This window comes from Carya illinoinensis, chromosome 9 (genome assembly GCF_018687715.1).
Source record: "Carya illinoinensis cultivar Pawnee chromosome 9, C.illinoinensisPawnee_v1, whole genome shotgun sequence".
NCBI classification, from domain to species: Eukaryota; Viridiplantae; Streptophyta; class Magnoliopsida; order Fagales; family Juglandaceae; genus Carya; species Carya illinoinensis.
In genome coordinates, this window is record NC_056760.1 from 23,225,095 (window position 1) to 23,244,430 (window position 19,336).

General features: G+C 33.5%; 2 protein-coding genes across 3 annotated transcripts; both read right to left on the reverse strand.

Moving 5' to 3' along the window:
* Positions 1 to 2,915: 2,915 nt before the first annotated feature.
* On the reverse strand, positions 2,916 to 6,591 carry LOC122275900 (uncharacterized protein At5g39570). 2 transcript variants are annotated; one of them, XM_043085222.1, is made up of 2 exons: positions 4,169 to 6,591; positions 2,916 to 3,899 (listed from the first exon to the last, which is right to left on the reverse strand). In XM_043085222.1, exons 1-2 carry the CDS (start codon positions 4,182 to 4,184, stop codon positions 3,148 to 3,150), a joined length of 768 nt encoding a protein of 255 aa, XP_042941156.1. In that variant the 5' UTR covers positions 4,185 to 6,591; the 3' UTR covers positions 2,916 to 3,147. The 2 variants fall into 2 exon arrangements, with proteins under 2 accessions (XP_042941156.1, XP_042941155.1); XM_043085221.1 differs by having other exon boundaries at positions 2,916 to 6,591.
* Positions 6,592 to 6,735: 144 nt separating this feature from the next.
* Positions 6,736 to 10,065, reverse strand: LOC122275901 (DAG protein, chloroplastic-like). Its single transcript, XM_043085223.1, has 5 exons — positions 9,642 to 10,065; positions 7,742 to 7,839; positions 7,583 to 7,648; positions 7,291 to 7,467; positions 6,736 to 7,044 (listed from the first exon to the last, which is right to left on the reverse strand). The coding sequence occupies exons 1-4, from the start codon at positions 9,995 to 9,997 to the stop codon at positions 7,295 to 7,297; spliced, it is 693 nt and encodes a 230-aa protein (XP_042941157.1). The 5' UTR covers positions 9,998 to 10,065; the 3' UTR covers positions 6,736 to 7,044; positions 7,291 to 7,294.
* Positions 10,066 to 19,336: the final 9,271 nt, after the last annotated feature.

A 19,336-nucleotide genomic window follows, 5' to 3' on the forward strand; every position in this document is an offset into this window, starting at 1 on the left:
CAAATTTTCTTATTTCGTTAAAGTTGAAGTGAGTGTCAATTGGAGTCAGAGTCACTGGAGTTTTGCCCATCCTAAGGTTTGCCATAGAAATCCAGTGGGTTTGGATATTAAGAAGTATTGAGAATAGTTATGAATAATAGTAAAAAGTAGGTGAAAAGTAATAATAAAATAATGAATAGTAATAAAAAGTATGTAAAAAGTAATTAATAGTAGTAAAAGTATATGAAAAGTAATAATGAAATAATGAATAGTAGTAAGAAATGTTGAGAGTACCTGAAGTAGTCTTAGTACACAAACGCAACCGTAACAATCCTATTGTAATCTGGACAAACTCCAAGGGCATATGGATGAATTTACCCAAATGAGTTTTGCTATTCATTATTTCTATATACCACACACCAAATTTACTTCTATTTTTTTATTTTTTGTTTTAATTTTTTTTGTTTTATTCTTCCTAAACTAATTAAATTTTTCTACTCATCATTCATACACCACACATTTAATAATAGAAAAAAATTAAAAATTAAAAAAATATATGTGGTGTGTGCTTAAGGATGATGAGTATAATTTTTTTAAATCGTGTGTAGATAGAATAGTACACTGATGAAGCTAATCAACTAGATTGACATAGTAGCTACCATGGGCCATGGCCACCAGCCTTGAATGTTGGACTTCCAGCTCATTTTAGGAGGTTTGAATATTAAGTTGAAATGAAATGAATTGAAATAAAAGTTAAAAATTAAATAAAATATTGTTAGAATATTTTTTTAATATTATTATTATTTTAGGATTTAAAAAAATTAAATTGTTTGTTATATTTAGTATAGAGAATTGAGAAAATTGTAATGATTAGATGAGATGAGTTGAAATGAGTTGGGGGACTTTTGTATCAAAATGGGGGAGTAAAATTGTTTTAATTTTATATAATTTTTGTATGAATTTAATGAAATAAATATCATTATGTTGCCCAGATAACTAACACAAGAGAATGGGTGAATTTGGTTGTAAAAAAAATTAACAATAATAAATCAATTACACAATATAAAATATAAACAAAATATGAAATAACAATAAATATAAAGAGTAAGGGTAAGAGAGAAGCAAACTCAGTATGTTAACGAGATTTGGCCCCACTGCCTACGTCCTCGCCTCAAACTACCTCTTAAAGATTTCCAAATTCACTATTCAACTTTTTTCAGGTAGAGATGAAACCTATTGTACATTTGAACAACACCACTATAAAGGATCCGTGTAGAATACCCTCAACACTTGTAATCACCTTAAACGTGGTGATTCAACTATTTCCTGTATAGAATATTTTCTACACACACAAGGGTTATACACACCTTTTACTGATACAAGAGCTGATAGTGAGTAAATTATTAGAAAACACTCCTCAAAGAGTGAAATAAAAACAATACAGCGCAAACTATATCTATCTCAAAATATACATAGATTAAGGTTCAATGCTTAGAAAAAAGATATTGGAAACTTTGAATGAATTTTGTAAAATTTGCAATGATATGTGTATGCTCTTAGTATTGTGAATTTGAATATCTCAGTTGAGCTATTTATAGGTATATGAAACTTTATATTCAAATTTGAAAAAATTCACATGTCAAAAACAATATCATTTACTTTTTTAAAAAATTCAAATAAAAGTTTCTTCTTTTTCAATTGTCAAAGATAATATCATTCACTTTTCAAAAATTTCAAACCTAATCGTTTTACTTTTCGCATATAACAAAAGGAATATTATTTACTTTTCAAATTTTTCAAACAAAAACATCTACCTTTTACATAAATTAAAACGAACATCAATCATTTTTGAAAATATTCAAATAAAACATACACAAGTGAAAAATGACAATCAATCATCTTTAACATTTTAAAAATTTAAACTTTTAATCATATCATGCACATGTGAAGGATGGCAATCAATTATCTTTCAAATTTTCAAATTTAATTTTCAGAGTATTCATGCACATGTGGAAAATGTATTTTAATGTTTTATGATAAAATATTAATTTTGATCATTAACCCTAATTTCCAATAGTTTAAGAGATGTACAAAATTAATTTATGAGCTTTAATGTGAAGTTGTTTCCTTTCTTGCTCATGCTTAATTTATTGATGTGTTTGGCTCTATTTGTGTAGAAAACTTGAGGGTGACTCTTTTATGCTTAAATTTATTTATTATCATCAAAATTTATATGTAAATATATAATTACAATAAACTTGAAATCTTATGTTTAACAAATTAAAATACGAAAAATAATTACTTTTTCATTTTGTGAAGGATAATTAATTACAAACATTTGTCTTAATGAAATGGCTAACAGAGATACTAGATTCCTAGAGCCAAAAAACAACAAATTAGCAAACAGGGTTGTTATAATCTAAAAATCTCAAAGCATAGGGAATATCGCTTTTGTTTTTTCTTATATATGTTCAACGTGTGTAAGCTAAAACCACATGGAATTTGTCTTTTGTTTTCAACGTGTGTTTACAAAGGATGGCGTGCTTATACACATTTGTGTTAATAGTCATGATGAGTTTTACAGCAGAAAGTTGTTTAGAAGATGATGATGCTGATGTGCTAGGAAGTATTTTAAAATTTATCTTTTAAATTAAATTATACCATAAATAGTATGTGGTGTAAATTCTTTCAAATAGAATTATTACCATAATTCCACTTGTTAGATAATCATCATTCCACTTCAAATAGAATTCCACTTTAAATAATCATCATTACCCTTAAAACCATTCACTTTCTTTTAATACCCCTCCATAGATCAGGCTGTGTGGCCATATATAGCATAATTCCAACTCCCTAAAGAATGTGCAGTACCTAGTAATTACTCTCCATTAGCCAATGTAGATAACCAGAAATTAAGATGTTCTCAGACAAAACAATGAGGTTCATCCTACTAATTCTTTGAAATTTAAACATGGAATCACTTACACTAATCATATTTCACCAAACAATGGACCTTATTTATCAGTTACAATTTAGAATCTCTCAGTCATTTGATATTTAGGTAAAAAAAAAAAAAAAAAAACAAATTATTTTCAAATGTTTTCCTAAGATGACTAACATGGAGCATAGGCTCCTATCTGAAAGGGTAATCTTAAAAAGCTATTAGTGCTAATTCAGCCATGAATCCTCATCATAATCAGCCTGCATGTAAAGGGGCTGCTGCTGATAATGCCTTTCATAATCATAATTAGGAACCCCATAGCTACCTCCAACATCCCTTCTTTCTCCATATGGATATGAGCTTCCAAAGAGATAATCTGCAGTTCCCTTCCACAGATCTTTGTTGCTTCCTTCATCTGCAGCACATTCTTGACCATAACCTCTCCTTTTCTCACGAGAGATACAGGGCCAATAACCAAACAAACTTTCACAAAGATCCATGGCTTCCAAGCCATAACCACTTGGAGGAGGGTTGGAAGGCACCCAATTGTCGTATTGGTAACCGTGCTCTTCAGCTGCAGCTGCTCCATTTCCGTATCCACTTCCATAGCCAGCCTGCGGATGGTAATCATCGCTTGCATTTCCCAGACCTGTTTCACCTTGATAAGGCTCCTCTTTGTGGCTGTCATGATCTTTGTCACTGCCACCATGTAATTGCAGCCCTTCTTCATTCTGCGGGGGCTGTTCTGTTCCATTGCTGGGTTTCAGTGCTTGCCCATCAATTTCCTCTTTCTCACTGGGCAGTGTGATGGAACCAAGAGTGACACCATTTACAAACAAGGCATTTGGATCTGTCGTCATCCGGGGATAACAAATTTCGTCCGAAGCAGGGAGGGGCTTGCCATAGGTTTGAGCAATATCATAACCACCATTATAAGGTTCTGGATCATAATCTTCAAATTCAGGTATATTAAACTCCACTGCAGAGTATGAAATCACAAAATGAGTATGAGGAGATTTGTAACTGCCACCGTAAGGATTCGGATCATACTCAATAAATCTGGGTTCACTGAAAGTGGAGGTAGAGTATGCAATTGATGATGTAGAATGAGGAGGGTTAAAAGCACCATAATAGGGGATTGAATTATGCTCAAAGAACTGGTGGCTGCTGGAGTCATAGCTAGAATAGGGCATAAAATCATGTGTTGGAGCTGAATCATAGACAGGCTCATAAGGGGTTTGATTGTACCGATCAACAAGATCATCCTCGTAATAGCTGGAGCTGTAGTAGGCCATTCTGATTCTCTGAATCAATCAAAAGCTTGAAAATTTTTGCAGCAGCTAACTCTTGGCGGCCGAGTCAAAGTTGGGGAAAATGAACTTCTTGAAGAAAGAGGACATGACACCTTATCCTCCTAACAGTAACAATGATAATGATAATAATTTTTATGCATGCACGTTATTGGTACAAAAAGCTTATCTAGGTACCCACCCACCTATCAATTCCAACCACATTTAACAGCCAATACTTGAAGTTCTACAAGTTGTGGCCCACCTCTTGGCCCTTAGTCTAAAGAGTGGACAAGCATTTCAAAATCACATGATTGAAGACATGTTTGCTTTTGGGAGCACTACATGCCAAAATGGATTGAGATGCGACTGGAAACGAATCTTGAGAAATTTCGCTTATTAAAATTCTCTATTAATTTCGTAATATTTGCTTAAAAAGATTGCTAAGACTGGTCTCTTGAGGATTTGTGGCAGGGTACAATTATTTGTCGGTTGATCAATACGATAACTTTGTACCATTGTATGGTGCTCTGAGTCTCTGGCCCTACGATCGTAAGGTGGCCAGCAATTTGGACAGATTCCAGTTTGTGAAAGATGTAGGATCCCAAAGAAAAAGAGAGAACGTGCTTATTTTCCTTGAGGCTAACTTTTTGGAAAAGGAAGTGTGGGACTTTATCAGCAAGCTACATTCCTGCATGCCTCGTGGAGATCCCCAAATGAGCTTAGGTTTATAGAGCCAGTGCAAGTTGAATGTGGTCCAATTACAAAAGCAAGAGATCAGCTTAGAGAATCCTTCTCCTCTCTCCCTCTAAAACCAAAGAAAAGTCGACTCATCCATAAACGGACCTGATTACTAGCTATATGATAGGAGATCCAAAGCTAGCACCTTTATTACAACCGATACCAGCTGAAAAAGGCTCAATCAAAGTTGCAATCCTCAAGTGAAAGAAAGGCAACAGAAAACTAATGTAACAAAGGCATCAGTCTCCATTTATAGAGGCAATCAATTCATATTTTTTGGGCTTTCTTACATATAATTCAAGTTTTAATTGAAGGACTAAAATTCTATACGAGTTTCGAATCCAAACAATTCATATGGTTTGTCTTTTAAACAGATTGCTCTCCATATTCTATTTGTGAGCTTTTTAGCTCCTTGTGTGTCCACTCTAATCCTTTTAATTCTTTTAAGCGGGTTGACTCGTTTATAAACCATATCTTAACACGTCAATCTGTTTAACTCGAATTCATTAAAATTAAATCCAAATCTACTAATTTTGTATCGTGTTCATATTATATTACCACCTGTACTTGGCGTGAGTCGTGACCCATGCAGCAAACACTTGGAGTCATCTAGGCAATGCAAGTGCACCACGAGTCCTGACCAAGTTAACTCAAGTGATGCCTCCATCGCACTATCTAAGCTGCAACCCAATCACCATATAGGAGCAACCTATGAATAACTAGAGGAGACCCAGGAAACACGTGGATGACATCCATTTGACACTTTGATCGCAAAACCCAGGCGTTGGCTGTAAACAACTTTATAAACATTTCACACAAATTCTAAACTTGTTTATTTTGTTACTTATAGCATATGAAAGAACGCACGGGAAGCAGTCATTAGTGTTAATATGGCATTTTCCCTTGTTAGAACAAAAAAATAAAGAAAACTTAAATGATAAAAAGTTGAAATCAAAGGAATAAAATGATCAATCTATTCAACATGAATAGTGAGTACAAATTAGAAAATTAAAACCAATCTGTTCGAAAGGTAAACCATAAAGATTATTTAGGAATAAAAAGATCAATCTATTCAACATGAGTAGTGAGTATAAATTAGAAAATTAAAACCAATCTGTTCTAAAGGTAAACCATAAAGATTATTTAGGAATAAAAAGATCAATCTATTCAACATGAATAGTGAGTACATATTAGAAAATTAAAACCAATCTGTTCAAAAGGTAAACCATAAAGATTATTTTAGTATCTAATCTCAAAATTTGATAGTCTTATGTCCATAATTCACTGAATCTAAACTATGAATTGTAAGTGATAACCATGTCTATGGGTTTACCATGAAACAATTGCAAGAATGGATCTCACCTGAACTTGCAGATGGGTCTTGGCTAACTTTTAGGGGCTAACGCAAGAACTACACCTAAGAGATGGTCACAAATACCTTTTATGATCATCAATCAACTAGCAAAGAGTAAGGTGACATGCTTCAATTTGTTTTAAGCTGTAATACAAAATTGTTGATATAAACAGTATTTACTCCGCTGCTGATTTTTTATTTTTATTTTTTTTTGTTGGGAGGGGAACGCAAAGAAAATTGACATCACGAAAGTAAGGTATTACGCTTCTCACCCCCCAACTAGATATGTCTTTTTACATTGCACCTCAATCTACCAAGAGTTTTAACATGCACTCTAAACCACCAAGAATTTTAAATTGCACCCTAACCTACCAACACCTACCAATATTGTCAATTTACTCTACTGGTTAAGATCTAACCCAAATTCGAGGTGCAGATAAAAAATTATAGGTGCTTTATGATGCAAATCTAGTTCTACATGATTCAATTCAAATTAAGCACAGATTCGTTAGCAAAAATTTTTATGTAACATACTCATGCATCAAAGGTACATATTCCTTTAGAGATGCTACTAGGTTGATCTTACAAAAAAATGCATCTGACCAGATTCACTTCATAAGCAGCGTTTCTCTGATCTCAAGTTGAACTATCTATGCTTGTAGTGCTCACAGATACATGGTGAAGAATGACATAGAGTAACACCCAACAGGCTAAGAACTTTAAGACCAAACATAAAAAACCTGCAATAATAAGAGCATTAAATAAAGTGAGTTATAAACTGATAATCATGATGGGAGTTTTTGTGTGTAACAGTGGCAGATGCCAATACAATTCCATGAAATAATCAATTTTACATTTGGGGAGAGTATTGAAATCAAGTATTAGAATATGTTTCTATAAGGGTGAAGCTTGCATGGAGATAAGAAAAAAAAAAAATAACAATGAATCATTGAAAAGAAAAGCATATTATCAAATGAAAATCTCACCATCTCATCCAGAGGCTGAGTCTGAAGTAGTGGTCTCTTGTTTGGGTCTTCTCCTATCGGGAGGGGGGCCATCCCTCCGTCTTTCATACCTTCTACTTTCATATTTTGATCCACTGCGCTTTGGTTGATAGGTAGGGTACTTGCAGGGAATTATCTCTCCATTGATATATTTATCCCCTAGAAGAAGAAATAAATAAGTTAAAACAAACAGGGAGAAGTTGTCATGGTAACATTGATGCATAGTAAGTAAAGCATACTATTTCTCAGTCCAGAAATCAAGCATATAAATCACCTCCATAGTCCTTATTTTTGACATCAATGTACGAGTCTGGCAAAACCCATAGAACCCCAGGCAATCCTACAATGATGAAGTCGAAGATATAATACAATAAAGCAAGCATAGAAATCCATGTAGTGCTAACATGAGTAAGTGCTTGACATTGGTAGATACCCTTAAATTTCTCAGATGTTTCTTCATCAACAGTGCACTGAAAGCCAGTGTAGGTGGTGGTACTGAAAGCATACATATTCTTCTTCGCTTCTTCCATGCTGATACATGAACAAAATGTCATATAGATGAAATAATTGTAACAGAAAAGACGCCAAATACATATGCACAGGTACAGGTACAAAATTAACAACAATAATACAAAATAATTATTTTTATTCTTTATATTTTATTGGTACTGGTTTTCCGAGAACAAAGTCTCGACTAATCCCAGTAGTGTACAGGCCATCGGCAAGAAGTTTCCCACAAGTACATCTAGGTTAATTCAAGAGGAAGTTCCCCTAGTCTGATAGCCCCTAGAAATTGTTTGCACCAAAGAAGATTCGAACCTTTTTGATAGGTAATCAAGAAATTTTATTTATAAAAAGAGAAGATAATACCCTAGTACACATGAAGTATACCCAAGAGGATTCGAATCTTAGACCTAGAGGGAGCATACCACCAAGACTAAAGACCTATTTACAATTTGCATCTTAAGATCATGACTAAGATAATATTTTTGATAGGTATGACTAAGATGATATTCAACTAGAAGGATAATCATTGTTGATAAAAATGAAATGTGAAAGCAATTTAATATATCTTTCTCCCTTAGGAAAACCAAAAATGTTGATGTCATAGATGTAGGAAAGCAACAACAGCAAAGTTTTAAATTTCGTGCCATATCGGCTGGTACAGCCGGTATTTCTCGTACCAAAATATTAATTGGCATAGGAAATGTATGTGATTCGTACCGGGTCAAAAACCGACCATACCGGTGCATTTCGGTTAATACCAACCCATTTTTGGTGAACTGGCCAGTTTGGTGTACCGGTTGAAACTAGTTAATTTTTGTAATTTTTTTTTTTTTATATCCTTGGGTGTCCGGGCCAGTTTATGCCCACCTCGACTAATCCCACGAGGCCTTGAAGTTAACAGCCAGATAAATCTGCAGTGGCCTTGAGGGGACTCGAACTAATGACCATTAGGGAGAATTTTTGTAATTAATGTTAAAATTCTGATTTTTTCATAATTTTCACTCCAATTTTCACATTTGAATACTATTTTCTGAACTTTTTTTAATTAATCCCCTTGTCTCAAGGACTGAAAATCAAATCCCTATTTCCCTTTTCGTGACGAAGATGAATGATTACTTTTTTAAGGAGTTGGATTGAGAACTTAGAAGTATTATTGAGTTTTATAAATATGTATTTTAACCTTTTAAGACTTGCATTGATATTATTTTAAAATATAATTTATACATATATAATTTATTTATTTATTTTTGATAGGTTATAATTAATTTATTATATATAAACTATCCCAAAACAATACTGGTATTGAAATATTTCGTTCCAGTGCCTTAACCGAATCGGCCACCAAAATGGTATTCAAAACTTTGAACAAAAGCCAAAAAAACAACAACACCAATAAAATCTAAAAAAGAACAATACTCTACAAATTAAAATTCACAAAATAATTTACGAGCAGAAAATAGCATCCAAAATCATCGTTTTCAAATAAAACCCTATCATTTACCCAATCATTCATTATTTTAGTAACATCTTCCTTCCTAAAAATATATTTCCAATATAAATGTTTTTAATATATTGCATTTTAGTCGCATACAAAGAGCACCAATCAAACAACGTCAACCAAACTCATTAAACTCCGTTCGGAAGTTTACAATACAGCCATGTCAAACCCAGAAACCAAATACGTCTACTCAACTGACACTAGTGCGACGATAAACCATGTATCTCCTCCACTTTTCTTTACCCTTCCTCCGTTTTTCTCAGCCACCGAATTGAAAATCACACAAACAAGGCGATAAAAAGGAAAAACTCAATAAAATTGAACATACCTGCCCAATACAGTGGCGAGGGTATTGAGGTAAGTATCAATCATCTGCTCCCTCGTGGGCGCAGGGTCCTTGGGGAACTCCATCACAATCAGCCAATGGTTGTAATCGCATCCCGGGAGCATGATGGTCTCCCTGGGCTCGCTGCTGCTACTACCACTGCCTCTCCTGGTCGAAAAATCCCCATCAACGGCTGCTGCTCTGATCGGCGGCTGTGAATTTATCGTGATGGGTTTTAAGTGCGGGCGAGCGTAGCCAAAGTGGGTACGAGTCGCGGGAGTGGTTGTGGAAGGGGAGAGTTTGTGAAGAGAAAGAGGGGTTAGGGTTTTGGAGAGGAGAGAGAGGGTAAATGTCGCCATTGTAGGATTGAGACAAACTCGCTCTCTTCAGAGAGACGAGAATTTTGGGGGTTAAGAGGGAGATAAGGTGGATGGGGGTGTGAGTTAAACGACGTGGTTTTATACTTTAGTGATTGTGACCTGTCTAGCCATATAGCATGGGTTTTATTGAAACCCAATGGGCCTAAAGGATTTGTATTTGGAGAAGGAAGTTTAGAAGGGTATATTAAATTAGGAAGCAAACTTCTTAAAGTCCAATACCAATACATTGGTCGAGAATGCTAATTCTGGTCCAATTTGTAGTTGGGTTTAACCTATTGACTTAAAAGGAATTGGGTTTTTTCGATCATAATGGTTCAAAGAATCTCATATGGACACACAAAGGAATTGGAATAAATATAATTTGAAGTAATGAGATACAATATCAAGGTGTGCAAATTTTGTACTTTTAAAAAAAGAAAGTACAAATTGTGAAAATTTTGTACAATATCAATTTTTAAAAGTGCAAATTGTGAAAATTAAAATAAAATAAAAAATTTGTATCTTTTCACACACGTTCCAACTTCCAGGCATGTCCTATTTTTTAAAGGGCAAGACTTGCATACCCTAGCACTATATATATTGTATTCCTATAATTTATTAGAGTAATTTTATATACAGTCGTAAAGTATATAAGTGTTGTGCAGTCGCTTTAAAAAAGAATGAGGTCTATTATTAAAAAATTATATTTTTTTATGTAGATTCCATATTTATTCATTTTTTTTAAAGTGATTGCATGGTACTTGCATACCCACAACTGTAAATTTCATTTCTCAATTTGTTATGCCACAAATAGGTAGGAGCTGATCAAGAACAAAATGCTAGTTGCAATATTAAACGGGTTTTATGGATTTTATTTATTTATTTATTTTTCCAATTTTAGATTCAAATGCTTAAGCTTAAGGGATGTTACCTTAGTTTGAATTTGTATATTCAAATAGAGAGAAGCTAGGGATCAGATGAAGTGAATAAGGGGGTTTTACACCCTCCGATCACATTTTGACATGTATGCATTTCAAGTGGGGCAGAATGGAACTGCACATAGGGAAGCAAATCTCATCCAAACACCCCTTGTCTCTACTCTCTCTCTCTCTCTCTCTCTCTCTCTCTCTCTCTCTCTCTCTCTCTCTCTCTCTCTCTCTCTCTCTCTCTCTCTCTCTCTCTCTCTCCTCATAAGCTATTGCAAATCTCACCATCGACCCTTTCCAAGCATTCTGTTTTTAGCCATGACGAAGAACTACCCCTAGTTGGTGGAATCCCAAATCCAAGAGGGCAAATTTGATGATCCCTGATGGCATTGGATTCAATGGGTTGGCCATGAAAAGATGCCCAAAAAGATGATCTTCACCTTCAAATCTAGCATCCATGAATCAAACTAGCTCCCTAAACAACATGTACCCTTGAATGATGGAAACTTGTGGTGCTTGAGAGGGAAGTAGGAATGCTTGGAATGGGTCGATGGGGAGATCTACAATGGCTTGCGGGGGGAGAGAGAACAACCAAGCAGATAGAGTAGAGAGAGAGAGGAGAAAGAGAAAGCCGCGACGGGGGTGTTTGAATGAAATTTACTTCCTTGTGTGTGGTTCCATTATTCCCTTCTTGAAATGCATGAGTGTCAAAATGTAATTAGAGGGTGTAAAACTCCCTTATTAGGACTGTTCCTCGGGGCTGAATTTTATCCAGCTTGGACCGGAACCTGGATAACCGGGTTCCCGGTTATGGGTTTCGGTCCGGATCAAACTCAGGCCAAAATCCGTATTCCTAAAACCGAGTAAACCCGGTACCTGGGTTTTTGGTTTTTCGAAAATATCATCAAAACCTACTTTCATTCCTTACGCCTCTTCTCTCTCTCTCTCTCTCTCTCTCTCCGAAACCCTAGCTTCCCTCTACTATCCGAATCTTCGTCGCTTGTGTCGTCGTCTTCATCATCACTCTCTGTTGCTCCATCGTCATCTTCATCATCACTCTCCGTCGCTCCATCGTCTTCTCGGTTTATTGGGTCATTTCGTGATATATGTCGTTACCTTTGTTGTTTGTTGTTGTCGATTTTTTTAGATATATGCAAGTGTGTATGCCGTTAGTGATTTCTCTTGCTCGAAATGTTCATTTCTGTTTAGGTAGTTCAGATTTGTATGTATCCTTTTTTGTATGGGTGTTTTAGGGTCAGATCTGTGATAGCATCTATTCAAGTTCAGATCTGCAGCACGATTTTTAGGGTTTTTTTTTTCCTTTTATTACTTTGTTGATTTGGGTCTGTTTTGTTTTCATTTCTTTGTGTTTTATGCCCAGATCTAGGCTTCTTATTACGTTCTGTTTTGTTATTATTCTATTTTTATCGTGGCTCTTAGGTTAGTATTTCCTTAGTGTTTTAACCCACTTGAGTCCTATAATCATAGCCCATACCATTTTAGTTCATTAATATTTATGGTTTGATTTGTTATTGTGTTGTCAAAAGAGTACAAACCTTAATATTCATAATTTTTTTGTTCATTGTTAACTTCCCAAAACTTGTAGTTTCAGTGTCTTCCTGGTCTGTTTTGGCACAAAACTGGTATGTTAATACCCAGCTTTAACAATTTTCTATTTATTTATTTTTTCTTTTTTAATTTTTCAATTTATCTGCCAATTACATACCTAGAGTATGTGTCCAAAATAAATCATGTTAGCCCATCTTATAGTAGCATATGGTTGTATGCTTGTATGAATCTAATATATTTACTTGTTTTTAACTATTAGATTACATTCATAGATTCAACTTGGGGTGGATGGAATACAACAGGATACTGGGGATGGGACACAACTAGATCATTGTAGAGCTATAGATAGAGATTTTGGTTTTCAATTCCAATGATATTGAGGACGTTATTTTGACTAAAGTTATTCTTAGGACATGATTATGTTGATTATTTGGATTCAAAATATTCTAAGTGCTTTTTTAATTTTAGGTGATAGTGAAGTTACAAGTTTTTTTCCTTTGATTCCAGAATACTGATGATATGGAGCAATAGATCACAGTGAGGAGTTCTTTCTCTATATACTGCAGTTTAGGGCCACAAATAATTTATAGTTTCGAAAGAAGACTATTTAGCAAAACAAGGTCTTCCACATGGAGATTAACATGTTGACAGACTGTAAGTAATTGTGTATTGATGTTTCTAACTACATCTTTGTTATGCTATTTTGTGTTGGAAATGAAATTCTTATAAGAAATTTCTGTTCTAGTGGTTTTGAGAAGGGTTTCTTACATCAAGTTCATCCCATTACTGAATGAGATCAAGGTTTCTTATTCTGCTGGGTTTGTTCTTTTTGTTCAAGAGTAAGTTTGTCATTTCCTTTCCTTTTTCCCATTCTACATGATTAGTGGTTAACAATTGAAACATGTTTATTTTTTTAATAAGGGCTTTGCAATGATCAGATGTGAATGGGTGCATTTAGTGACTGTTTTATAGCCGTTGATCTTTGGAATATCAACCAAGTACTTCATGTTTGATATGTGTAATATAGCAGTAGTAGTGATGGTCCTGAAAATCACATATGATCAATGATAAATCCTAATGAGTTCATGTTGCAAGTCTCAACCATAAATCCTAAGATGTCTGCAGCCCACATAGGTATTCTATTCAAACGTGTCTAGACACAAAAAATAGAGAATAAATCTATGCGCTTAACCATGTTTCTATGAAATTCTGGGTTAGATCTATAATGTTTTGATGAGAATGTTGATTGTTTTTTTCATTCTATTTTATTTTTTGCAGGATCACTTTCAAGCCAATCACTTTGAAGTTGCTATTTGGTGTGGAAATTAAATCACTGATTTTCTAATTCATATATTGTAATTTAGTATTTTGTAATGTAATGTATAAATAATAAATAATATAATATATAGTAGATTGTATTGTAATGCATGAATACTTGCATAGATGAATATTGGAATTTTTTTTTAGTTTTACATGCATTTTTATTGCTAGGAAAATTAAGTAGAACTTTGATATAGGAGTTGATGATATTTTTCAACCTCTAAAGTGTACAATCAAATTTATTCTTTTTTTTTTTTTATAAAAAAAATCAGAGCTATATATATGAAAATATTGGATACATTTAGACTTTTATATGGGTTTTTTTATTTTTATTAAAAAAAAAAAGATCCGGGTTCAATACGGAATCCGAAAAAAATCCAGATTCATCCGGTTTCGGCTCGTTTCTGACCAGGCTGAAGGGGACATTGTTTGGCTTTTGTTTCAGGTACGTACCCATGGAGAAATGAATTTCTTGCACATATGCAGGGAATTAATTAAAAGTCAAATATTATATAGTAGTCATTCTCACTTGAGAGACACCCAATATCTAATTTTCTTCGCCGCCGACGAACGTTCACTCAAACCACATAGAAAACGCGTCAAATTTCCGTGAAAGATATAAGTCCAAGTTATCAAGAATACAAATATTACACCCTTCATGCATTGACAAATTGCTGCTCAATTTTCCCTTTCAAGTACTTTCAAGGTTAGGTTCCTTTTGCTACACCAAAACCATTAAAAATAAATAAATAAATAAAAAATAAAAAAAAGGTCAACCAAAATCAAGAAAATATATATGCCTAACTAAATATGTCAAATGTATTAATTTTAGTCTCCTTAGGGTCATATATTATGACAAAAAGCGGGTCCTAATTGCCCTATATATATTAGGAAAAACAAAAGAAAAAAAAAAAAAGAGTAGGCGGATCTTTTATATATTCTATATATATATATATATATATAATATGAGTGTAATTATATGACCAAATCTGATATGATATTCATGAGTCATTAGTTTAACAGAAACATGTTTATTTTAGAGTATATGCAGACACTACAAGAATTATGGTCATTTGCATCGCAAGAGTTAGAGAATAAAGAATAAAGAATAAGAACAGACAGTAGTGATCAACAGGAACTAGCTAGCAAAAGCCAACCAACCCTTTGTACATATTATATAAATAATTATATATAGACAGTTCAATATATATTGACTCTTTTAGTTCTTTTTCTATATATATAATTACTTATAACTCGTGTTTTACGCAGAAATCTCTGATTTCTTTCTTAAAATATGAATTTAAGTAGGATCAGATGACATTCGCAGGAGCAGTTTAAACATCCTTAATTTGTTGGACTTTTTGGAATGTAGCTGTTGGAGGAGAGCAATGATCTCGACGGCCTTCTATTTACATATATATCTCAGCTCGCTCTTGTTATCTCATTTATAATTGTTTGACTTAAACTAGAATATAATATGACAAGATTATATATGTAATCGCGCTTATTATTTCTCATTCCCATGCAATTGTCTCCATTCTGAGATAATACAAAAGCTAGCTAGCTGCTGCATGCATGCCGTTCTCATTGATATATATAATTTGTTTTGTGTTGTCTATCTGGGGGAAAGTTATTTAACCATCCCGGCCAACCTGATCTTTACCAAATCATGCAACTGCAGCTGTTGTATCCAAATGTATGATGCATGCATGCGTGTGATTCAGGAGGCCAGGTAGGGATCATCGAGGAGCAGGCCGCCAGCACTGTCGGTCTATATATATATATATATGCAAGTTATTGGGAATTTAAGATGAGCCGTGCATGTATAACGTGTCAAGTTTTGGCATTAAAGATCGAGGATCTGTTAAGCGAACCCGATCGATCGTATATTCTATCTATAATTAAAGAGCAAAAACACTTGACTATTTCACATAACTTGACTTAAGGGCAAAGTGATCGCAAAGTGATCTTGTAGATAAAGGGACAAAACCAGAGGGAGAGAGAGAGAGAGAGACGTCTAGGAAAATGGTTAATGAGCATGAATAAATTGAATTGTTTCCCCAGCAATAATGAGAGTGCAGAAAAGAGGCCGAAAGAGGGGAGTACTGTAGGTCCAACCCATGATCTCTCTCTCACCTCCATTTTATCATCATGAAACCAAAAACAAATCCCAACTTCTTGATGATCAGTCCATAGCTTTTCAAAGTCCTTCGATCAATTACAATCAGATTGACCCATCTCACGAATATTAACATCGTAGGCGCTCTCTCCCTATATGTGATGTAACCACAATGTCATTCAATGGGACCCGTCACCGCCGTGGGAATTAAGGAAATTTAGAATTAATTGGACATCAAATATATATAATGCCGCGCCCATGTGAAAATGTTGGTTCCTAATTATAAAGCAATAGCGCTCAGATCATGAACTATATAAGCAAAGTCCGACATTAAAAGCTGTAAAATCCATCAAATGTGCGACAAACAAATTCATTGCTTTATAAATAGGACAACAATGGATCAGCATTAGAACTTGTAATAACTGCAGTCTGCTGGCTGCAGTATTCTTATGAAATGATGGCGTTGGCCGGTTAAACAATGTTGGTTTTTTTTTTTCTTTTTTTTTGGGAAGGTTTAATTAAGAATATTTTAATAAAATTAAAAAATAATAATATTTTCTTAGGAAAAACTATTCAAGTTAATTAAATTCAAGAGGTCTATTAATTGCAGCTAGCTAGACCATGAGATCAAATTGAAAAAAACAAAAGAAACCTGCTGGCTAGCCTGTAAGGAGAATGAGACATAGAGTGACCCATGTTTCAATCGATGTCCCAAAAACCTATCTTCTAAAAGAATTTTGAAGAGTTTAAGAACGTGGGTCGATCAATAATGACTCAAAAGAATGTTTCATGATCAACGAGAGTCAATTATCATGTCAACCCCACCATGGGGAAGACTAATTTGGTGACAATTCACAAGTCCACAAAGCCAATCATTATTGACATATCACTCTTTGAAATTTTGAAACACCCTTTTTTCTAGACAATGCTAATTTAATCAAATAAAATAAAATAAATTGAAAATCAACTTGCTTGTAGAAGTCAATTTTGAGCGAAATGTGATTTCCACAAAGGAAAGAAAACCTAATTTTAATAGAGAGAGAGAGAGAGAGAGAGAGAGAGAGAGAGAGAGTTAGGTGAAGACGGCAATTAGGGTTAGAACAAGAACAAGAACAAGAACAAAAACCAGTGACGTCACAGACCCATCTAGACAGTAATTATTGGTATAAAATGATGAGAGTCTGAGGTAGGATGGCAGGAAAAATTAAAATAATAATAATAAAAAAAAGTAACTGATCTCATGAGCAAGTTAGTTTATATAATTATTAGTTACAACATTAATTAATTAATTTGCTCTAATATTATATATTTTTCTCATTAATTCATGAGCTAGCGTGCCATAATATATATATCCACATTTAAGTAAAACAAGCATGCATGCTTAGAAAAACAACAATATTATATATTATGTATTAATTGAAGTTAGCTAGCTAGCTATAGCCTGTCTCATGCTCTAATATTTGTTTATCTTCTAATTACATATTAATTTCTCCATTTGTAAGGTCAGCCCACCTTATAATATAACTAATATATATCTTATTATATTAATGTGGTGTTACTAATTTATTTTTAGATTACTTTTTTTAAATAATAAATTAAAGATTGACGGACAATTACACATTTTTTGTTTGAGCTGTCCCCGCCTTCCACCTCATTCTTGCTTAACATGCATATGAATTCTTAACTCTTAAGCCACCATTTGTTATTAAATTGTTGGAAAATTCTATAGCCACAAAAGAATTATACAAAAGTAATCCTACAAACTGATATGACTTGATGTAGTACTGGTTCATCATACTATAAACTTACTTTTATTATAAAGTAGAGCTAATGGATCAGATGAAACCATGTCAATTTATAAAATTATTTTTGTGATGTAGTGGTACTTTAAATTGCTTGCTTCCAAACAACAACTATCAAACTCGGATGATAATTAACCATCATTCCAATCAGATCACTAACAAATGATGACCAAATATTAAGTTTTAGAACTCCAAGCTGCTAGCATTAATAACATTTTAAAGTTCAAATTATAATACAATGTCTCAAAACATGCTAACTAATTAATTACGTCTAACATTTTTAGTTACTAAATTCTATAGAATAAATTAATTATAAATATTTCTCAAATCATATATATATATATATATATATATATATATAACTATCTATAGCAAATAAATGGAATAGGTCCAATAGGATTATCTACAATTATTATTTGTAAATGTTGCAGTACTCGTCGATATATTATTTCTATTTCTTTTAAATATATATAGAAAAATATTAGACAAAAACAATTATAAGATGAATTGTGTTACATACAGTCATTTTTTATATTATTTACACACTCTATTGATATGATTGGCCAAAGCAGTTATTTTATATTAAAAAAATGACATAACCAATTACATTAATAAAATGTATAAAAAATATATAAAAATGACTATATTTAAAAATTTTATTATAAAATATGTTAATCCGTAAATAAACACGTGTTTTCTATCTTTGACAAGCATCTCGTGGAAAACACACACCTACACGACGCACACAAGAACTACAGGATTTTTTCTTTTTTCTTTTTCTGAAAGAAAACTGAATGGCTACATAGCTAGGTAGGAAAGATGAGAAGATCAGATGTAAAATACAGGATAAAGTGGGCGGCTGTATTAATGGTGCGCGTTGGAATCATGAGTTTGGGGTTGACTAAGCATTATATGAAGGCACGCACGCCCGATTAACCTTTGAATTGGACTCCAAATCCACATGGCCGGTCAACACATGGCCGCAAGCTCCCATTGCATTAAAATTATTCTTTACATTTGAAAAAAAAAAAAAAAACACATGCTTATATAAATTAGTGAATTTTCAAACTAATTGTAGAAGTTTTTGTATACTCATGAATTCATGGCAAGAAAAAAATATTATTTGTGACGGATTATTTATAATAAAAATTATAATTATTTTATTTTTAATATGGATGAAAAATAAGTGAGGCAAAACAATTTCCATAGTCAAAATTAACATCAATTGAGAGTGAAAATACTAATTATTTTTTTATAATTTAAAAGTATAATGTATTATTGGCTTTTATTGTGTAGGGCGGGAGCGTCATGAAAAATCCTTATAATTCGAGGAGGGGCCGGACAAAGTGTATTCACCCGTTGTGTATATGATCCGTCCGTTATCGTTTCTTTTTTAATGTGGGTCCTTTCTTCACGTGTGTTCCCTTTTTCTCCAGACTGCCACATGATGATCGATCCCGTGGTACTTTGCCTGCATGGGACACTATTCTTTCTTGCTCTCTATCTTTCCTTTATGCATGCCCTGCCCTCATGTCTTAACCCTAACCAGCTGTAGAACGTGTTTCATTTTCTTTCTTTTCCATCCTTTTTATTTTATTTTATT

Coding starts and splice junctions, on each gene's coding strand:
- LOC122275900 (XM_043085221.1), bottom strand. CDS start 4,215: ATGGCCTACTACAGCTCCAGCTATTACGAGGATGATCTTGTTGATCGG.
- LOC122275901 (XM_043085223.1), bottom strand. CDS start 9,997: ATGGCGACATTTACCCTCTCTCTCCTCTCCAAAACCCTAACCCCTCTT. Junction 7,840..9,641: donor CTCGCCACTGTATTGGGCAG/GTATGTTCAATT, acceptor TTCATGTATCAG/CATGGAAGAAGCGAAGAAGA. Junction 7,468..7,582: donor CAAAAATAAGGACTATGGAG/GTGATTTATATG, acceptor TTCTTCTTCTAG/GGGATAAATATATCAATGGA.